General features: G+C 40.5%; 1 protein-coding gene across 1 annotated transcript in view; it reads right to left on the reverse strand.

Moving 5' to 3' along the window:
• Window positions 1–20,639, reverse strand: part of STPG2 (sperm tail PG-rich repeat containing 2) — a 2,754,965-nt gene that overhangs the window by 1,863,245 nt on the left and 871,081 nt on the right. The window contains exon 10 of the mRNA XM_086961953.1: window positions 18,066–18,158. Within this exon, the coding sequence (XP_086818079.1) occupies window positions 18,066–18,158 (93 nt within the window). The remainder of the gene's footprint in view (window positions 1–18,065; window positions 18,159–20,639) is intronic.

A 20,639-nucleotide genomic window follows, 5' to 3' on the forward strand; every position in this document is an offset into this window, starting at 1 on the left:
ACGTTCTCGGACCACTCACCGGTCCTAATTTCCCTGCAGATTCCCCTCATCATTGCCCCGTACCTGAATTGGCGACTGAACCCCGCACACCTTACAGATACGGCCTTCACTGCTGAATTAGAACAAGACATCACGGAATTCTTCGAACGGAATGTTAATTCAGTCGCTAGTCTCACTACTGTGTGGGAGGCCTTCAAAGTGACAATAAGAGGGAACTGTATAGCCAAGGGAGGAGGAGTCCTAAAAACACTACGAGACGACATACGAAAGTTAGAAATTGAGCTCAGACAGCTAGAGCGAGAGATAGCTCAGGGAGACGGAGGCCGCGTAGCCCAGGCCCAGCTCCGGGACAAATTGAACGACTACTCAGAATTGGCGGACAAGGAATGCAAATTCCTGGGAAAGCCCTTCACTGCTCGATTATATGGAGAGGGAGACAGGCCAGGTAAGGCACTTGCTTCTGCAGTTAGAGCCCCTAGATACCAAAATTATACCTCTACGCTACTAGACAAACACGACATACCACAACGTGATCTCATAGAGCAGCTCCGAGTGCTTACAGAACACTACACCTCGCTCTACACCTCACATAGAACTGACAAACTCAACTTGCAGGAATACCTGGAAGACACTGCAATAGCCTGGTTAGGACCGACCCAACAAAAATTCCTTCATCATGAACTTGAACTGGATGAGATCAAAGACGCAATTATGTCCATGAAGTCCGGGAAAGCGCCAGGGTCAGATGGCCTACCTATTGACTTTTATAAAACCTTCATACATTTGCTTGCACCCATACTGAAGCAGGTCTTTTATGACGCGTTAGAGGAAGGCTCTCTCCCGCCTACAATGCGAGAAGCACTAATAACATCATTACTGAAACCCGGAAAGCCACCAGAACACTGCGATTCATACAGGCCTCTCTCATTACTAAATACCGACAGTAAGATCTTAGCAAAAGTCCTCGCTGCGCGTCTCAACCTCCTTATGGAGCGTCTCGTCCTTCCAGACCAGGCAGGGTTTGTCCCGAATCGCGCTACATCCCATAATTTGCGCACTCTCCAAACAGTGCTGCAGGATATTAACCCTAACTGCGAAGCAGCTGCTGTATTTCTGGACGCCACAAAAGCGTTCGATTCCCTGGAATGGGATTACCTCCTGGCACTGCTCGAAAGGATGGGTGTCCCCTTTAATTTCATAGATTGGATTCGGCTCCTATATTGTAAACCCCAAGCTACGGTGTTACTCAACGGGGCCCGCTCTGCTCCGTTTGAGATTCAGAGAGGCACCCGGCAGGGATGCCCACTATCCCCAATACTTTTCGCGATCGCCATTGAGCCCCTAGCCGCTAAACTTCGGCAACACCACAACCACCGCTCCCTCATCTACCCGGAGCGACAACTCCTGATCGCGTTATACGCAGATGACATGACCCTATATGTGGACAAACCGCGAGAAAATCTAAATCCTCTGCTACGAGAGATAACCAAATTTGGTGCAATAGCGGGGATACAGATAAATTGGGCAAAATCGTCCATGCTCCCTCTGACTGAAAAGACCGAGGAATTTCCTCTAGATTACCCCCTAGGGTGGGAATCGGAAGAAATAAAATATCTAGGAATCATAATCACAAGAAACCGGGAAACCCTTATCAGAGCCAATTACGGAACTGCACTAGACAAATTGACCGACAACGTAACCAAATGGATACACCTTCCACTATCCATGGCGGGCCGCATTTCCCTGGTTAAAATGGTGGTCCTCCCCAAACTGCTATACATGTTCACTAATATTCCCTATAACCCCGGCTCATGTTTCTTTCGCTCCCTCGACTCTCAGATGTCGCGACTTATCTGGGGAGGCAAGCAGGCCAGACTCAGTCTGAAGACGCTCATGCTCCCCTACCACCAGGGCGGGTTTGAAGTCCCGGACTTCCGAAAATACTACGACTGTGCCCAAGGTCATTTCGCCGCATACTGGTTCCACCCACCTCCATTCATGGCCCACTTGGCGGGTGAAGATGGGTACATGAGACCGATACAACCTTCGGGTTATCTTTATACAACAGTCAGTATGAAGGATAGGGACCCCACTACAGTAGATTGTACTATCAGGGCTTGGAAACGTATCGCAGAACATATGGAAATGCAATTTTTTTACTCACCTTTGATGGGGCTGGCAAACGATCCTAGAGTGAGTGTCGCACGTGAAGAAATTGGACGCAAGTTCCTCGCGAAACTCACTATCCACACCTGGGGAGACCTTTACCTCCAAGGTACTTTTCGCACGGTAGCACAGCTCTTTGGTGACAGATCCCCCACGACTATGGATACTTTCCTGTATGTTCGGCTCCGGCAAAACATTAAAACAATCACACCCAACTTCCCGGAAGAGCCGGAGACCATGGCGCCTCTGCATTCCATACTCCAGACAGACACCCCAAAGCATGTGGTCTCTATGCTGTACAAACACGTTCAGATAGCCCCATCTCCGCCCCCCCTCAGAGCTAGACAGGATTGGGACACTGACCTGGGCGATCCCATGACGGACGAGCAATGGGAGATGAGCTGCTCTCATACACACGCCGTGACAGGTAATGCCCGCCTCAGATTGGTACACTATAAATTCTTGCATCGAATCTACTTCACGCCTGCTAAACTGCACCGACTAGGTCTCAGAGACAACGATCGATGTCTTAGGTGTGGCAGGCCTGGCGCTGACTTCATACACCTAGCATGGACATGCCGGGCAGTGGCCACGTACTGGATAGAAGTGTTTGAGGCTATATCGGCAATGATCGGAATATCCACAGACCCTTGCCCAAAAATAGCCTTACTCGGACACAACAACCCGGCATTGAAAACACACCGAAAATTCTTTGCGCTAAGCCTCCTATTGGCTAAGAGACAAGTGGCGTGCAGATGGGGTAGGGGAAGAGCGCCTAAATTCAAGGACTGGCTTAGCACTATGTCTACGTGGCAGGAGCAACTCCACAACTACGCTGACCTTCTACCTCATAAGTCACGCCCCAAAGACCTGTGGGGTCCCCTCACTACATATCTGCTCCAAGCACAAGATAACGACGAATCTGAAGAGGAGGACAGCGGAGAGATACGTAGTAATAGCCAGGCCACCGCCCCTCTCCCAGGGCTCACACCCCCGAAAAAGCGGGGCAATATAACTCCAATACACACCCCCTAATCTCTTCTCTCGGCCAGGGAATGCAAGCCCCAGACCTCACATGTATAGGCGTATGACACATCGCACGGGACACCCTAGATTAAAACCAGTAGCTACACAGGAGGAGCAGACTGCGAGGAGGTTGCCCCCCCCCCCCTTTGGGTACACTTTGTTTGGGTGTATTGAATCTTGTTTTCTTACAACTTTCCTCACACTAGGAAACACTCACTACATCACATCCAGGACATAGCACAACATCAGATTCTTTGAATGGCATCAAAAAGTTATACCTTCCCTGATAATGAGTGACGTTTACGCGGTGCGGGATTGTAATATTGAGACTGCCCGGCAATATGAACTGCTGCAGGACAACACACTGGCAATCCACACTGCAAGCTCCACCACGCCACATACACGTATGGTGGCCTCATTAGGGGAAGGAAAAGTGAATAATATGTTATAAAGTTGATTTAAGGAAACAAACACGAAAAATAATAAAAAATAAAAAGTAACCTCAAAACTCCGTTGCTTATACACTGCATTATGTTCAAGATGCTTAGCTGTAAACTTCCTATATGGCCCACAACTAGATACATCGCGGCCGGCCCGGATGGGTTGTAGGCGACATGCTGTGTTAAGAGTACACCCCCATCGGAAAAAGTATATACAGCTTCACAAGACATGTCAAAGCTGCCGGCCTACTGAGGTGGGTTGTAGGCGTTACAGCAGTGTAATTTGTGTTATAGACCAATAAAGGTTTCCAAAAAAAAAAAAAAAAAAAAAAAAAAAAAAAAAAAGTATTAATTATTCGAAAAAAATTAAAAGCCATTGTTATTTGTAAAATCAAGTAATATTTCACCTCTGTTCTTGCATTTTCGTCACAATAAAATACACTGAACATATTCTTCACAAAAGTTATTTACAATAGTTTAAGCTATTGCTATTATAAATTACAAGAACTTTTATTTAAGTATTAATTATTTAAAAAAATTAAAAGCCATTTGTATTTGTTATATGAATACATGTAAGTCACGTACATACAAAACATGTTGCATTACAAATGCTATTGGTGTCACATTTGAAAAAGTTAAAAGTATTGGCATTGTAAATGACAAAGCTATTAATTTTGCTATTTTCAGGAAAACACATACAAAAAAAATTGTCATTTACAAAACCAATAGCTCCAACTTTTCTAATGCCAGACCTATTGCACTTCCAATGCTTGTTGCATATGGAGTCCTCTTCATCTTCTTGTCAGAAAGCTGTCACCTCATTAACAATTATCCCATCTGTACATAAAGACGCAAATGCTCCTACCAAGAGACAAAAAAAAGATCCTGGATCCCCCACGAATCCTCCTTTACCTTTGACTTTGGAGGATCTTAGAAGAAGAGATTAAGCATCTGAAACATTTTGTAATGAAGAAAAATGTCACTCTTCAATGTACTGAATAAAAATGGTCCACTCAGCAGTCCAGTGTGTCTAATGTTGAACAACAGATCAGTGAAGTTCAGGATGCAGCCACCAGGATTGACAACATGACCAAGGAGATATCGCTCTTTAAGCAGCAAACAGAGGACTTAGAAATCAAAATAGGCGTAACAATCTCTGAATTTATGGTATTCCAGAAGGAACAGAGGGCTTAGAAAAGTCAAATAATGTTTTTTTCTAATTGAAATAATAATGTGATTTTGTTTTATGTACAAATATGTTTGTTAATATAATTGATTCAAAAAAAGAGTGTGAAAATAAAAAACAAATACATAAAAATATTTTTGATCAATAAACAAAACTAAAAAGAAAGTCAATTTATGTGTTGAGATTCTATGTGAGGAAATGTGTTGATTAGAGTTACTACCATTTTAGAAATAAGAAAGGCCTGATAAGAGGTTTTTCTCTTTGTATTTATTCCCTTCCCCCTCCTCTTAGGCCTCAAAGTAACAGGGGGGAACCTTTGTGCTGATATGGAACAGAGGGGTCAGACATGCTTGCTTTTCTCACAGTTCACATTCCTAAATTGGTGGGCCTCAAAGAAGGAACACATCTCAACCTACAACATGCTCACTGAATTGGCCATAAACCTGCGGGTTCCTCAAGTGTTGGCCATCCTAGAGGAATAATTTTTCTTTTCTTGGAGTACCCTGAGTTGGGTATGGTTTTATCGGCTGCCAAACAAAGGATGCTATGGCCTAGTCAGAGAGTCTTTATCTGCCAAGATGTTGCACGTGCAACTGCCGCTCGTCGGAAAGAGTTCTTATCCTTCCGTACTACTCTAAGATCTATGAATGCGAGATATTGTCTGGTGCACCCCTGCACGCCTGTTTCTTTAAAGTCACCTATAAAGAACAAACTTTCTTGTTTGACTGTCCAGAAGTCCTGAGGAAATTCATCTCTCGACACAAAGGCAATGCAATTGATCTGGGAAAGTCTTAAACTATTTCTTAAGTGTTTCTTAATCTGTCTTATGCGTGTACTTTGGATCCTCTTCCTTACATTGATTTTCTGAGAGTTAGCTTTAACATTATTTCGGGCAATTGTACATTGTTAATGGTGCTTATGGTCTTGTTAATATTTTTGGTTCATATCTCTACTTCTTTAATTTTGCTATCTATTCTCCTTTGCAGCTATGTGTTGTCCAACCCAGATTCTCTCCTTTGGTGTGTTGTCTCCCCAGTGCATTTCTCCCCAGACCTAATGTTTAGATATTATCCTCATGTCTTGGTAAGTGATGTTTATTGGGGGAAACCACCGTTACAACGCAACTTTTACAACGCACACCGTTACAACGCATACCATTACAACGCAGGTTCCTTTACAACGCATGGCTTTACAACGCATGACATCACATAGCAGATGCTATTACAACGCATGCCATTACAACGTAAGTATAGGTAAGTAATTTATTTTATTTTACCTTTTTTTTAATTACTAAAATATTTAAAATTAATAAAATAATTTATTTAAAGTAATTTTTTATATATAGTTTGGATTTTGGGGCACAGGGGTATTTTTAGGTTTTAGGGCTGGGTTTGGGTTTTGGGGTACGGGGGTATTTTTAGGTTTTAGGGCTGGGTTTGGGTTTTGGGGTACAGGGGTATTTTTAGGTTTTAGGGCTGGGTTTGGGTTTTGGGGTACAGGGGTATTTTTAGGTTTTAGGGCTGGGTTTGGGTTTTGGGGTACAGGGGTATTTTTAGGTTTTAGGGCTGGGTTTGGGTTTTGGGGTAGAGGGGTATTTTTAGGTTTTAGGGCTGGGTTTGGGTTTTGGGGTACAGGGATACTTTTAGGTTTTAGGGCTGGGTTCGGGTTTTGGGGTACAGGGGTATTTTTAGGTTTGAGGGCTGGGTTTGGGTTTAGGTGTACAGGGGTATTTTTAGGTTTTATGGCTGGGTTTGGGTTTAGGGGTACAGGGGTATTTTTAGGGTACAGGGTTGGGGTTGGGTTTTGGGGTACGGGGGTATTTGTAGGGTTTAGGGCTGGGTTTGGGTTTTGGGGTACAGGGGTATTTTTAGGTTTTTGGGTTGGGTTTGGGTTTAGGGGTACAGGGATTTTTAAGTTTTAGGGCTGGGTTTGGGTTTAGGGGTACAGGGGTATTTTTAGGGTACAGGGTTGGGGTTGGGTTTTGGGGTACGGGGGTATTTTTAGGGTTTAGGGCTGGGTTTGGGTTTTGGGGTACAGGGGTATTTTTAGGTTTTTGGGTTGGGTTTGGGTGTAGGAGTACAGGGTTTTTTTAGGTTTTAGGGCTGGGTTTGGGTTTAGGGGTACAGGGGTATTTTTAGGTTTTAGGGCTGGGTTTGGGTTTATGGGTACAGGGGTATTTTTAGGGTTCAGGGTTGGGTTTGGGTTTTGGGGTACAGGGGTATTTTTAGGGTTCAGGGTTGGGGTTGGGTTTTGGGGTACAGGGGTATTTTTAGGGTTCAGGGCTGGGTTTGGGTTTTGGGGTACAGGGGTATTTATAGGGTTCAGGGTTGGGTTTGGGTTTTGGGGTACAGGGGTATTTTTAGGGTTCAGTTTTTAAATAAATAATTTAAAATAATTAAAAAAATTATTGTGATTAATTTTATTTATTATTATAGTTATTAAATAATAATAGTTCTTTTAAAAATAAACTATTTTTTAAAATATATATAAGTACAAATTAATTATTTTTATATAATTTAATTTATTTAATTAATTAAATGTAATTAAATTTCATTTTTAAGTAAAATAATATACTTACCTATACTTACGTTGTAATGGCATGCGTTGTAATAGCATCTGCTATGTAATGTCTTGCCTTGTAAAGGTATGCGTTGTAAATGTTTCTGCGTTGTAAAAAATGCGTTGTAACGGTCTGCGTTGTAAAAGTTCGCGTTGTAACGTCATACATCCGTTTATTGGTCATCTATGTACCATGCATTTCTATTTGTTGGTTTATTTGTAATATTGATTTGTTGGCTTCAATCATTTATATAACTGCTGTCCTTTTCCTTATATACTATAACTCTTTTTCTATTATATAACTGTCTCCATTATCATTGTTGTCCAATTTTGTTTGATCTTGCCCTGACACCTGTCTCCGGTCTTTGCGGTGCTCCTCCCTTCCATCATATTCTCTTCACACTGGGTGTGTCCCGTTCTCTGCATGACTGAAGCCTTTGTCAGATTTATTATTATTTCCTTTTCTTCTATTTCTTTTCCTTCTTGCTTCTCCTTTCCCCTCTTTTTCTCAGGTCTCAGTATACTTTACAGATCTTCATTGAACATGAATATTACGTCAACTCTTGAGATGTCTATTGTCAGATGGTTAGTTGTTTTGATATCTTTTTATGGTTATTGTAGTTTTAATATGTATGTAACTTTTCTGCAATGGTAAATACTCTTAAGGGTATTTCTTGGAATGTCAAGCGCTTGCATAATCCTATTAAGAAACAGCGGGTGCTTACGCATTTAGCATGCCTTTAAATGTAGCATTGTTTTACTACAGGAAATGCATTTACTCGACACAGATTTAAACTCCTTGCGTAAAAATTGGGTTGGCCAAATTTTCTGTTCTCCAGCCCTTGATCACAAAAATAGGGTTATTATACTAGCTCACAAAACCTTTCCCTTGGTTATGGAGAAAGAGGAGAAAGATGCAAAGGGTGTTAATACATGCCTCTATCCATCACACACCTATCTCCATCCTTAATATGTACGGTCCTACTGGTATTGATGTGAAATTTTGGGAACAAATGTCTGCTTTGCTGCTCTCCTATCCACATGAAAATCTAATAGTAGGTGGTGATTTCAATCAGATTGTAGACCTTGTTTTAGATAGAAAATCTACAGTTAAATATGTTCCAAATAAAATGCAGAAAACATTTACATGATTTATTCATTCTAGAAGTCTAGCTGATGCCTGGAGGTTATGTTCCCCAGATACACTGGAATACACCTTTTATTCACCTACCCATGAAGCCCAATCCAGAATACATTATATATTTATTTTGCCTCCCCTAGTTGCTACACTTACACATTCTGCAATTGGGTCTTTATTGGTTTCAGATCATGCCCCTGTTATAGTTGATATGAATTTATTTCACAAGTCTTCTAAACCAAATAGATGGCGCTTTAATAAGAGTTTACTGAAAGATAATGAATTTGTACAGAATTTTGAAGGTTTTTTACAAGAGTTATTTTTACATAATAACACACTGATATGCTTTTCATAAAGTTTGGGATGCTTTTAAGGCTTCTGTCCGAGGACATATAATTAATTATGCCATGGCCAACAAGAAAAAAGCTAATAAAGAATCCTCAACACTGCTTCAATCCATTACACAATTAGAACATTAATTTTTCACATCCAACAACGACAATGTGCTACAACATTTATTGAATGCCAAATTTGAATTCAACCAAAAAATCGACATAAAAAGCCGCCGCAGCATTACTAAAAATCAATTCCAAATTTGACGGCGGACTAAATAAGGCTGGCAACTTACCTACGAAATATTCGAAGATAAAGGGGTCCCATTAGGGGTACCATGTCGGGCGGATCGCCACCGCCATGGTGGCGGCGGTGATCCGCCCGACAGAAATGCCTGCCCGCCACACTTTTCCCCCCGCCACATTACAATGGCGGGGGGACTGCAGCGGAGGCAAACACAGCCTGCCACTTTTCCGCCCCGGTCGCCTTGCGGCCGAGGCGGAAAAGGGTTCATATGGTGGCGGTGTCTATCAGACACCGCTAGCCATATTGGGATGCGTGCAAATAGGTGCCTTTCTGCGGTGGCGTTGCCGCCACGGAAAGGCAGGCGGTCTTTGCTTTGGGGGGCCCCTGCGGGCCCCCTGGTGAAGGCCGAGGTGGGGGTGCACAGGGGCGGTACCTATGGTACCCCCTTCATTTGCATGTATAAAGCGAGCCTTCAGCTTCCTTTACCACAAACGCCTGGTGTCTACTTGGGGTATCCCGCCCCCGGGTGCAACCGTAACAACGAGCACCTCCCTTTCTTAATAAAAAATGTCTAGTTACACTATTCATTCTTGTTCACTTGAGTTCCCGGGTAATTTTAGCCACTAACTTCCATCTACTATGCAGGTAATTCATGACCAATCCCTCCTAACATCTTTTGAGCACTTGAGTGCCCAGGTTTATCTGGCACACATTTAGCCACGTATTAACATCCTCTGAATCTACCATCATGATATTTGTAGGTAATGCATGACCTACCTTTCTGAATCAGGGCCATATTAACAGGCTTACTAAGGGACTCATATTTTTCCTTTCCCAGATTGACCTCCGGCTCTCCATACCAGGGTGTGACTCTTTTGCCTCCTGTAAATCCTGAAACCCCCTTGTGAGTATAATGCACTCACCTTGTTTAACCATTAAACTTTTGGTTTATTACCCATACCTCTCTGAAACCTACTTTCATTCACTTCCAGGTCCTCCCCCCCCTTGTCTTGATAAAGACCCGCCGTGACCACCAATCGGGGCACAACAGGGTCGAAACGTCGACGCATAACATTGGTCAAGATACCCCCAGGAACGATCATAGTAACCATCTGTCTCCTTGGAGTTATAATTAAGAACACTGACCGCCAATTTAAAATTGTTTTTCCTCCCCTCCCCGTGTATAGTACTGTATATAATTGTAAATAAGTGTCACTCAATATATTGCACTATTCACTTTGTTCACTTACAGTCACTTTTTCACATGTTCTTAGAATTTGTATAAACTGAAATGGAATGAAGTAATTCCTGTGTTCTACATATGTGATTGTGCTTTCTATATAAATACCTTGAATTATATTTGTTTTCAGAGAGGTTTAATTTAGTTTAATTCAATCTATTTGCACTTGAATTATTACATTGTGTCTTGGAGCTATCCCAGCCTTTTCTTAAAAGCAATCTATCCGGTTACCCGACAGAACCACTTTTGTTGTGAACCACTCCTACCCAGGTTCTGAGGGACACAGGGTTAGCCCCTTTTTGTTAAAACACTGTATAAAGCGGCAGGCACGCGCGATGCCTGCCTCTTTGTATATGCAAATGCAAAAATGCATTTTTAGCATTGTGGCGGGCGGTGCACAATGCTAAAAATGAAGGATGTGCCAGCCAATGTGGCGAGCACATCCTAATTCCCCCAACGGGACCCCCGCCTTTATGGCGGGCAGTCCGGACTACCGATAGGGTGGCGGGTGGACAAAGTCCGCCCATCATCCTAATGAGGCCCTAAGTATCAAAAGTCCAAAATAGTTAAGATTATAGATGAAGACAGACCCCTCATTTTAAAAAGAAGCAAATCATAAAGTGTTTTTCTGATTATTATACAAATCTTTACACATCAAATCACTTTCCCACGGATGAAGCATTAGATTCTTACTTTTACTCTCTCCCACCAAGAGAACAGCAGATGAAGGATATTTATTTTCTAGATGAACCTATTTTAATTTCTGAGTTAAAGTCCGCTCTTAATGCACTGCCTAAGGATAAAGCACCGGGCCCTGTCGGTTTTTCTGCTGTATTTTATTCTTACTTTTTGCATCTTTTACTCCCACATTTACTCACCTTATATCAGCATTTTATATCACAGGACGAGGCTAAAGATGATTTTTTGGAGGCAATAATCTGTTTAATCCCTGGAAAGGACAAATATATATCCTCCTGTGGTAATTATAGACAACTCTCTCTTATCATTTTAGATTGCAAACTGTTTGCCAAGATTTTATCTCTTAGAATTTCTTCCCTTTTTTCAGATATGGTTGGAGTTGAACAAACTGGATTGATTAAAGGAAGACACGTGATTGATAACTCTAGAGTATTTTTAGATATTGTACATATGGCATCAACCAATAATACACCTCTAGCAGTTGTAACCTTGGATGGCGGAAAGGCTTTTGACCCTGTTAATTGAAACTTCATGATGCGGGCTCTTAAGTGGCCTGGTTTTAGTCCAACTTTTCTAAAGAATTTAGCCATACTATATTCTTCTACAATGACATCTGTTTTTTCAAATGGCATCCAGTCTTCATATTTCCCTCTTCATAGGGGTACCGGACAGGGATGTCCTTTATCCCCTTTGCTTTTTATTCTATCCCTGGAACCTTTTTTGCATGTACTAAGAAAATCCCCATCATTTTACGGATTCCGACATAAAGGCATTGAGATCAAATGTACTGCATATGCTGATGACGTGATGCTCTATGTTTCTGAACCGGAATCATCAATACCGATTTTTACACATTTTTAACCAACCTTTTCTAAGCTGTCTAGAGGTAAATTGATTTTTTCAAAATATGAGGTACTTCCCCTTAATAAGTATTGTCTGAAACATATGTTTGATGGCACTGGGTGTAAATGGTCTCCAAACTTCATCAAGTGTCTGGCAAGTAAATACTCTACCTCCATGGCAAAGACAATTCAGATAAATTTAGATGATGTCCAGCACAAGATCCTTCAAAAGACGGAGACGTGATCCCCTCTTTATCTATCTTGGTAGGGCAGGTTGGCCACTATTAAGATGATGTTTTTACCAATCATTAATTTTTACCTGTCCATGTTACCTATTAAACTTCCCTTAAAATTATTTATGTTACTAAACAAATCACTTGCTGTATTTTTGTGGTATGGGAAAACAATTGTGTATTTCATTAGCATCTCTTTGTAAACCTAAAGAATTGGGTGGTGTGAGTTTTCCAAATTTTCAACAATATCACACTGCTTTTGTTTTAAAGCAAGTCTTACCCTGTATTAGAGATGCTACTTCACTACCTAGTAATATTTGGTGTAAACTAGAAAATTCACATATCACCTTTTCCTTTTTGTTCTTTAGCACATTTGTCGAACCCGCCTTGATCTTTTTCTACTCCATCTATTAAATACTCTATTATAGTATCTTCTCGTATTCTTACACGACCAATGTCTCCATTACAAGAATTTTTGGAATGCTATAAATGGCATAATAAATCCATCAAGATTTCAAATCGCACTATTTCTTGGAAGCAGTGGGTGTTCAAAGGCATAATTCAAGTCAAGCAATTAGTGAGTGATTTGACAACCCTTTCATTTTGGAAATTCAAAATAAATATGGTCTCTCTTCTGCTTATGCTCTTAAATATGAGTCTCTCAAAGGTGTTCTTCTACATAATATTTCCAAGATTATTCAATCACAATCTCCTATTTGTTCCTCACCTCCTGACCCAATTAAGCTTTCATCATCACTTAAAGCATCATATATATATATATATATATATATATATATATATATATATATATATATATATATATATATATATATATATATATATATATATATATATATATATATATAAGTATTTACATTACATTACCCCTTTCTGTCCCAAGTCCACAACTGAACTAATGTGGGAGACTGACCTTCAGCATATCTTTTCTCTAAAGGTCTGGGGCTTAATTTAGAGCAAGCTGCACCATACCTCATGTAATGCCAGTACTAAACAAACTCTTTATTATTTTTATAATAGAATATATATTACCCCGCTTTCCTTCCATAAATACAACACAACTCTCCCAACAATATGTTGGTCTTGTAACACCCTCCCTGGCACGTACCTACATATGTTTTTTCAATGTACGCCGGTTAAAACCTTTTGGCTGCAGATATGTAGAACTATCTCTACTATCCGTTCCATTAATTTCCCTTTTGATATTTAATGCATCTTTCTGGGAAGTTCCTCACACTCCTGGCCAGCTCATTCCAAACTAGGTAAATATATAGAACTGTCACTTACCATTGCGTTTCAAGTTATTACATCTAACTGGAAGAACGCCACAAATGTAAACATTACTATACTAGCTGGTGAATTTTTTTTGCCCCCCCCCCTGTAGACTTGATACAGCATCGGCTACATCTACATTAGAAATGATTAATAAGGACCTCTTCTGGTCTCCGCTCACCGGTTAACTTGAACAAGAACCATAAACCCTCCAAAGATTCTAAGATGGTTTTTCAGCCCCCTTTACTGTTTTTCCATTTCCTGTTTAATATCATATATAGTTTGCACCATTGCCTTTATATCTAATAAGCTGTTATATGACATGAAGTTGCTCTATGAAATAAGTAATTGTATGATATAAAGTTTATAATGTGATGCATATATAGATATGTACTATATATATATATATTTTTCCTTCTTTCTCTTCTTTTCCCCCTTTTCTATCTTTTTTCATTTTTCTTCCTTTTTCTTTCTTTTTCTTTCATTACAAAATATTAAAAAGCAATTTCACATGTGCAGAAATATGATACTATCTCAATACCTTCATTGTACAATTTATCTCTTCTTTATTTAAATGTTATTTCTTGTTAGTACTTTCCTTTTTTTTGTTTATAATTAATCTATTCATAACCTGGATTTTTATTCTAAGCAAAAGATAACTCCGTACATTTGCATTACATTTTAATAAAGCTTTTATTAAACTAAAAAAAACTGATGTGACAGAGACAGCTTTAATGTGTGTTGCAGTATACAAAACAAATACGTAACCATTAAAAAGAACTCAACACTCTTGCGAAGACGCAAACAGTCAGAATAAAATGAAACCAGCCCTGGCTAAGCCAATAGTTACGGCTCTTTTGATGAGCATGTGTCTTCAATGTTTGGCGATTTGTGTGGGTTGTTGTGCAAATTGCTGAGTGAGAAATGCAAGAATGAGTGAAGTGGTGAATGACTGGATGGATAAGTGAGTGCATGGATGAATGACCAATTGGTGACTGCAAAGATGTATGAATGAAAAGGTGTGTCATTATGTTTGTGGTTGGAAGAGTAAATGAATGCGTGGAAGAGTGAGCAGATGGATGGGTGAGTGAGAGCAGGGTTTGATACACAGCTGAGTGAACATATAGACAGATGGCACATTTGGATAATAGAGTGATGAACTAATAACAGCCGGGGGTGGTAGTACCTGCCGGGCAGTGACGTTGGGAGGGGGAGGGGCAGGGTGGGGGGTAGTAATGTATGGATTAAGGAGTTTAACAGGTAAGTAAACATATAAATAAATAAAGCAAATGTGGTTGCGTGCACTGCATCACCAAATGCGATGCAGTGCGCGCAACAAAATTCGTTTTATTTATTTATATGTTTACTTACCTGTTAAACTCCGTAATCCATACATTACTATCCCCCAAACTGCACCTCCCCCTCCCCACGTCACCGCCCGGCAGGTACTCCCACCACCGGCCGCGACTGACTAATAAGTCTGTGGGTGGATGAATGGGTGAAATGTTGAGTGTACGGTTGGCCAAGGCCCGCTGCAGGGGTTGCAACTGATGTTGATGGCAGGAGGCTGCTCTCTTGTCGTTTTCCTGCTCCTTAAATGCTCATCCATGCACTCACTCATCCAGTCATTCTTCTGTGCACTGTTGCAGTCATTCAGTCATTCATTGATAAAGTTAATGTAGTGCTATTGATTATTAAAGTGAACAGCAGTTCCTAAAACAACAGAAGACAACTGGCATGCTTTGTAAACCATATTTCTCCTCTTTAGGTCCATACTTAGATTAATTCAAACAGATTTGTTTTGCACAAAATATGAAGAGTGTTTTAATAAAAGTTTGCCTACCTTTTACATTTAAATGGTAAACACATTTATTTTAGTAAAAGATTAATGAAATATAAAACTAATCATGCATTGGCAAAGTCAACTAGTCTCACCTTTTGAAAAGCCAAGCGGACCTATTGGGTTTTGCTAATGCTTTTTTGTCAATGCTGTTCGTCATTGACAAAAACATTTTTAAAAATGTATTGCTAAAGGTGAGAAGCATTTGCAAAAAAAAGAAAAAAGTAGGTGGTGATGTGCACAATGACGTGCACATATGTTGTGATACCGTGTCAGTTATGCATCATGATGCTATGGTAGTTCTGATTGATAAAGTACAAGCACACGTTACCACACGTGCGCACTGATACACCATGATACATCTGCCATGTTGGATTAGAAACAAGTACGCAACTGAAAGGATCGGTGAAGCAATGAAGTGGTGAGTGGGGGTGAGGGAGAGGAAGTCTACACTGCAGAGCAATAAGGGCATTTGGGATATGGTGGAGGAGCAATGGAAGAAGGGTGACATTTTTTTTTATGGTGTGGGAGCAATGGCACAGCTATGGGTGAGGGGGCAAACAACACAGAGGGCATGGGGGAATTTGAGGGGTTAGCAGCACTCGAGGGAGAGGGCAAGAAACACATGCACTAAAATGGAGTGCTAGAAAAAAAGAGAAGAAAGTAGTTCTTTGAATATAAGTAGTGGAAGAACAAAATGTATTGAATCAGAACAGAGTAAAGAAGAAATGCTCAAGAGGAGGGACAGCAAATAGAGAGGAAACCCATTGATTAATAAGCAGTGAAATGTGAAATTAGATAGTCAAGAAAAATGTCAAATTAGGAGCAAGAGGCTGATACATTTGTATGTATTTGTATACACTATTTGAATGTATTTTAATATTTATTAGTAACAAAAGTTATTTGACAACAGACAGCTAAAGCTGCCTCTAGGTGATACTTAAAAAAAGCTTTTAATTATACAGATAGCTTGGTGTAAAGGCATTCCTAGTAGCTCAGAAATAAAAAATGAAACGACTAACTGAATTAGATAATGCAGTAAAAACACCAGAAAACAATTATAAGTTTAGAAGAGACTCTTGTTATCTATGAAAACACAGACCACAACAGCATTTGCAAACATAAAAAAAGTTAATTTATTAGGAAGGGTACAGCGAAAGATGGCCCAGTTCTACTCAGCAGGGCTAAAACAGCCCAGATCTCAGCAAAGCAGCTTTAAGACTTAAAGCAATAACTAAGCAACAAGTGTATGATCCAGACTCAAGAAAACAATCTAAACACACTACACATTTGTTATGTCACAGTTATCAATATTCATTTTTAAAGTTTTTGATGTAGCTTTTTTGCACAAGAAGTATTTTCTGGAAAAATAACCCCTGACAATTATTACACACCATTTACATACCTATTTACCTGAAAATTATTACACACCATTTAAATACTAGTTTACGTCGTACGTATGGAATAACATTTGGTTACAATCCGAATTTGTTCCTTTTTGAGGATGACATTTTTTTCCAACATGGCTTTTATGTTCACTAACCCGTCCATGTCACATGCTGAAACACTATACCTCATGCTTTGCAATGGACTCACTCTTCAGGAAGTGGAATATTACATGCACGCCAACAAAATGGTGGTGGAAGACAAATACTCCTCACAGCAATGACTGAAGGGGCAGACCAAAAAAAGCAAATGGCTGTTGCAAGCAGCAGCCCCAAAGCCCACTGCCTGTGTATTATTTACAAAACGTGTAAAAGAGATCTGAAGCTACCAAGTAAGACTTAACAAATTCCACAAAAATGCAGACAATAGAAATGTAAAATCCTGCCATTCTAGTCTGTGTGCTACTGCCTTATGTCCCAGCAGCAAACGTTTACCCATGGCGGATTAACTCTTACAGTGTTAGAAGATAGGAAATATGGGGTATTAAGGAAGCACAAAGCAATTCTCCTCTCGACACGAATGAGCTTTTTAAAAACAAAACAAAAAAAATGCCTGTATATCACTGCAGTTACAAAATCACGTTAAGACTATCATTCTCTTCCTACTGAATTTCATTCTATTACTCTCCTCCTCAAAGAATATACACACGCTGGCATTAATCTATAGACCATACGTTTGAATGTCAGTGAAGTTAAAAAAAAGTTACTTAAACTGGAAGCACGCTACACCTTCAAAACCCTATTCAGAACAAGAAAAAAGTGCCTGCTAGGAATTTCAATTTAATGTTTTTCTTTCACCAGCGTCCCCATAACGATGACAATAAGTCGCCAAATTACATACCACTCATGTCACCCCATGGAAGAGTCACCCTCTTCCATTTGCAGCATGGTACACAAACAGAAGAATGGAATGTTTAGGTGGTCGAAACAATGACGCTTGAAAGAAAAGGCTCCGTGCTTTCAATGCACGACGCCTGAACCCAACGTGCGCCACAAGTCAGCCTTTCATAGCCATGCTTTGTGCGCCACAGATCACGTCTGTCCAAGTTCAACAAGAAAACAATAACTACAAAGAAGAGGTGTTATATGAAATTCCCCATGATGCACTGCGCGTGATTGTGGGAAGCAAACATAAAAGCGTTATTCTTTTAAGCTTGTTGAATTGATTGCACGTGAAGAAGCAATAATGCTACGACAATGGCCCCTGAACCATTTCAAAAAAGTTTTCACTAAAACATGATTTTCTTCTCGCAAAGTGTTTTATAAACCCTCGTCACTCCTTCGTTCTTTCATGCAGCCATATTTAAAGCCGTGGAAAAATATTTAGGCATGTTTATTATCCCTGCTTCATATGGCAATATAAAAATGATAGATAACCTTACATTTGGAAGCTGCAGAGCCCTCATCCTCTGTGTTTGTGATGAGAAAACGGATGTTTTCTTCTGCTTATATGCCTCCTCGGATTTCTCTTTGACCTAGAAATAAAAAAAAAAAGATAATCAATACATAGCTTTTCATACGCAACACGAAGTGAGCAGGGCCGGCCTTGGGCGAGCTGGGCCCGGGGCGCCAATATTTCACCCACTGGTCAGTCCTGGCTTAACATTTAAGACCAGTGAACAGCCTGTTGGCACACGTGTGCCCCTTATTGCCTCATATTAAGCACCTATTCGGTTCCTAAACTGGAGGTGAGAGTCCATGGGAGGGGGTGAGGGACAAGGAAGGGGGAATGGAGGAAAGACAACCAGAGGGAGGATAACGAAAGTATAGAGCCTGCACCCCGAAGTGAACTAGCAGAACAGAGGTCTTGAATGAAGCATGGGGATATCGGTAGTGGTGTATCCAAAATGGACAAAACCGCACATACACAAATGATAGTAAAATAGACAATAATGCTGGATAAGTGAAAAAATCTTTAGTTCTTAAAGACGGAGTGCTACATGGACCACTATCCCCCACTACCAAGAGGGATCAATGTCAATCATGAGATAGACAAATGTACAACCAAAGAGAAGAGGTCCAAGAGAGCACAATCCTGAAACATATGTACACGAGAAACTAATGGGTCATACAGTATCCACAATACTTAAGCTGTGTATATTCTGTAATTTCAATTTTAGGACAAGACAAAAGAGCAGATAAAGTTCATCTTCCTATTGTCATTTTCTTTATTTGAAGATCCATAAAGGTCTTGAATGAAAGCAGCTCCTCCTCCCTAAATGTAGGCGCTACGTGTGTGGGCCCAGCTCACCCATGCCAAAAGCCAGCCCGGCGCAAAGGGTACCAGAAGGAACTGCCTATGCATCCTCACACCACTATGACACTCCTGCAAATTACATAACAGGACTTTCTGACAATGCTTGTTTGCAGCACATTGGTAAACAGTGATCGATGACAGACACAAGCAACCACATGCACATACATTTAAAGGCCTTTAATCAGATTGATTGAATAACAAGTATTGCAAAGTGATCTACCTCTGGCTACCCTTCAGCAATGCCATTCGTGCTTTACAGTTCCTGTTACCTACCAATAACAGGTGCATGTTAGGGCACTTGTAAAGTGTTGAACATTGGTCGACACGCAGATCAATCCCTCCCTGTAAGAGGCAATGGTCCCAATTCACAAAAAATTGAAAAGTACGGGCAGAAGTTTACGCCTCTGCCCGAGCATACATTTATGTTTTTTCCTATTCACACACATTCCCTAAAGTACTCCTGGAAAGATGCATCAGGCATGTTTCCAGGCATACTTCTGAGAATGCTATGTGACTTTCTGTGATGGCTCCACTTCTCCCTGTTCAGAGCTCTCCACAGCAGGGAAATGAGTGCAGGGGGAGTGAAACCTCTGGCGCAAATGCATGTCTTTCTTATTTTTCCCTGCAGAGAAAACATTTTCCCCATGGAGAAACTCCTGCCCCTAGACCCCATTAAAACGTGGGTGAAGTATTCACCTTCCAATGCTGGAAGGTGAGATTTGCAATCAGTTCCAAAAAGGAAAAAAGGTCAGAGAGGTGTTGGGAGGTGCATACAAACATAGGTTTTTAGGGGTTCCTAAACATGGCAAACACCTCTTCAGAATGCGCCCTTCCCAATCATTGCGTGAGATTACCAACTGAATATTTCTCCACACTCCTAGTGAAGAAATCCATTGAAGTAAATGCATAAATGTCTTCAAGAAATCTCTTTTTGAATTCCTGGTAATAACATATGTTTTCAACCAAATGTACCTTTGTGAACACGACTCAACATGGGGAGAAGGAGTTCTTGGAGTCTCCTGGCAAGAGGCAATCATGTTTTGCTGGCTTTGTATGATCCCTGTGCCTCACTTTGTTCAGTATGATGGCAACAGCATTCTGAGCATTCTGTAACCTAGCCAACAATAGTAAGTTTACTTAAAAAATATTGCTATAGAAACCACCCTAAGTGATGACTTGTGAGACAATAATAGCATTTCAGCAGTAAACAGGAGAAATAAGAAGAGCTTACAGAACTCTCAGAAAGCATGGGATCATGATTGGTCACCAGCATGTGCATGATTATATGCACATCTGCAATGGAAATTAAACCTCCAGTAGACGTACAGAGGTGTTATTAACTGACCAAGGGTATAATGCAAGTTTTTTTTAAAAAAATCATTTATTTCCAGAAGTTACTTTTTACCTCGAACTTTATTTTGAATGGAAAGTCTGAGACGGGGAGCTCAGAGCCTGTTCTAGAATGACATTTATCTGAATGTTGTTAGTCCATGCCAGTGGCTAAATTACCCATAAGAGCACAAAAAGAATGCCATTAGCAAGCAGCCGAGGAACACTTACAGTCAGGATATTTTGTGCTGAAGGAGCAGTGGTATCCATGGCCTTAACATTCTCCCTGAGGCGGAGGACCTTAATGTCTATGAAATGTCAAAAAGTGGTCTCTGATATGCAACCTTCATAACACTGCTTGATGGTGTAT

The sequence above is a fragment of the Lissotriton vulgaris genome, chromosome 3_1 (assembly GCF_964263255.1).
Source record: "Lissotriton vulgaris chromosome 3_1, aLisVul1.2, whole genome shotgun sequence".
Taxonomy (NCBI): Eukaryota; Metazoa; Chordata; class Amphibia; order Caudata; family Salamandridae; genus Lissotriton; species Lissotriton vulgaris.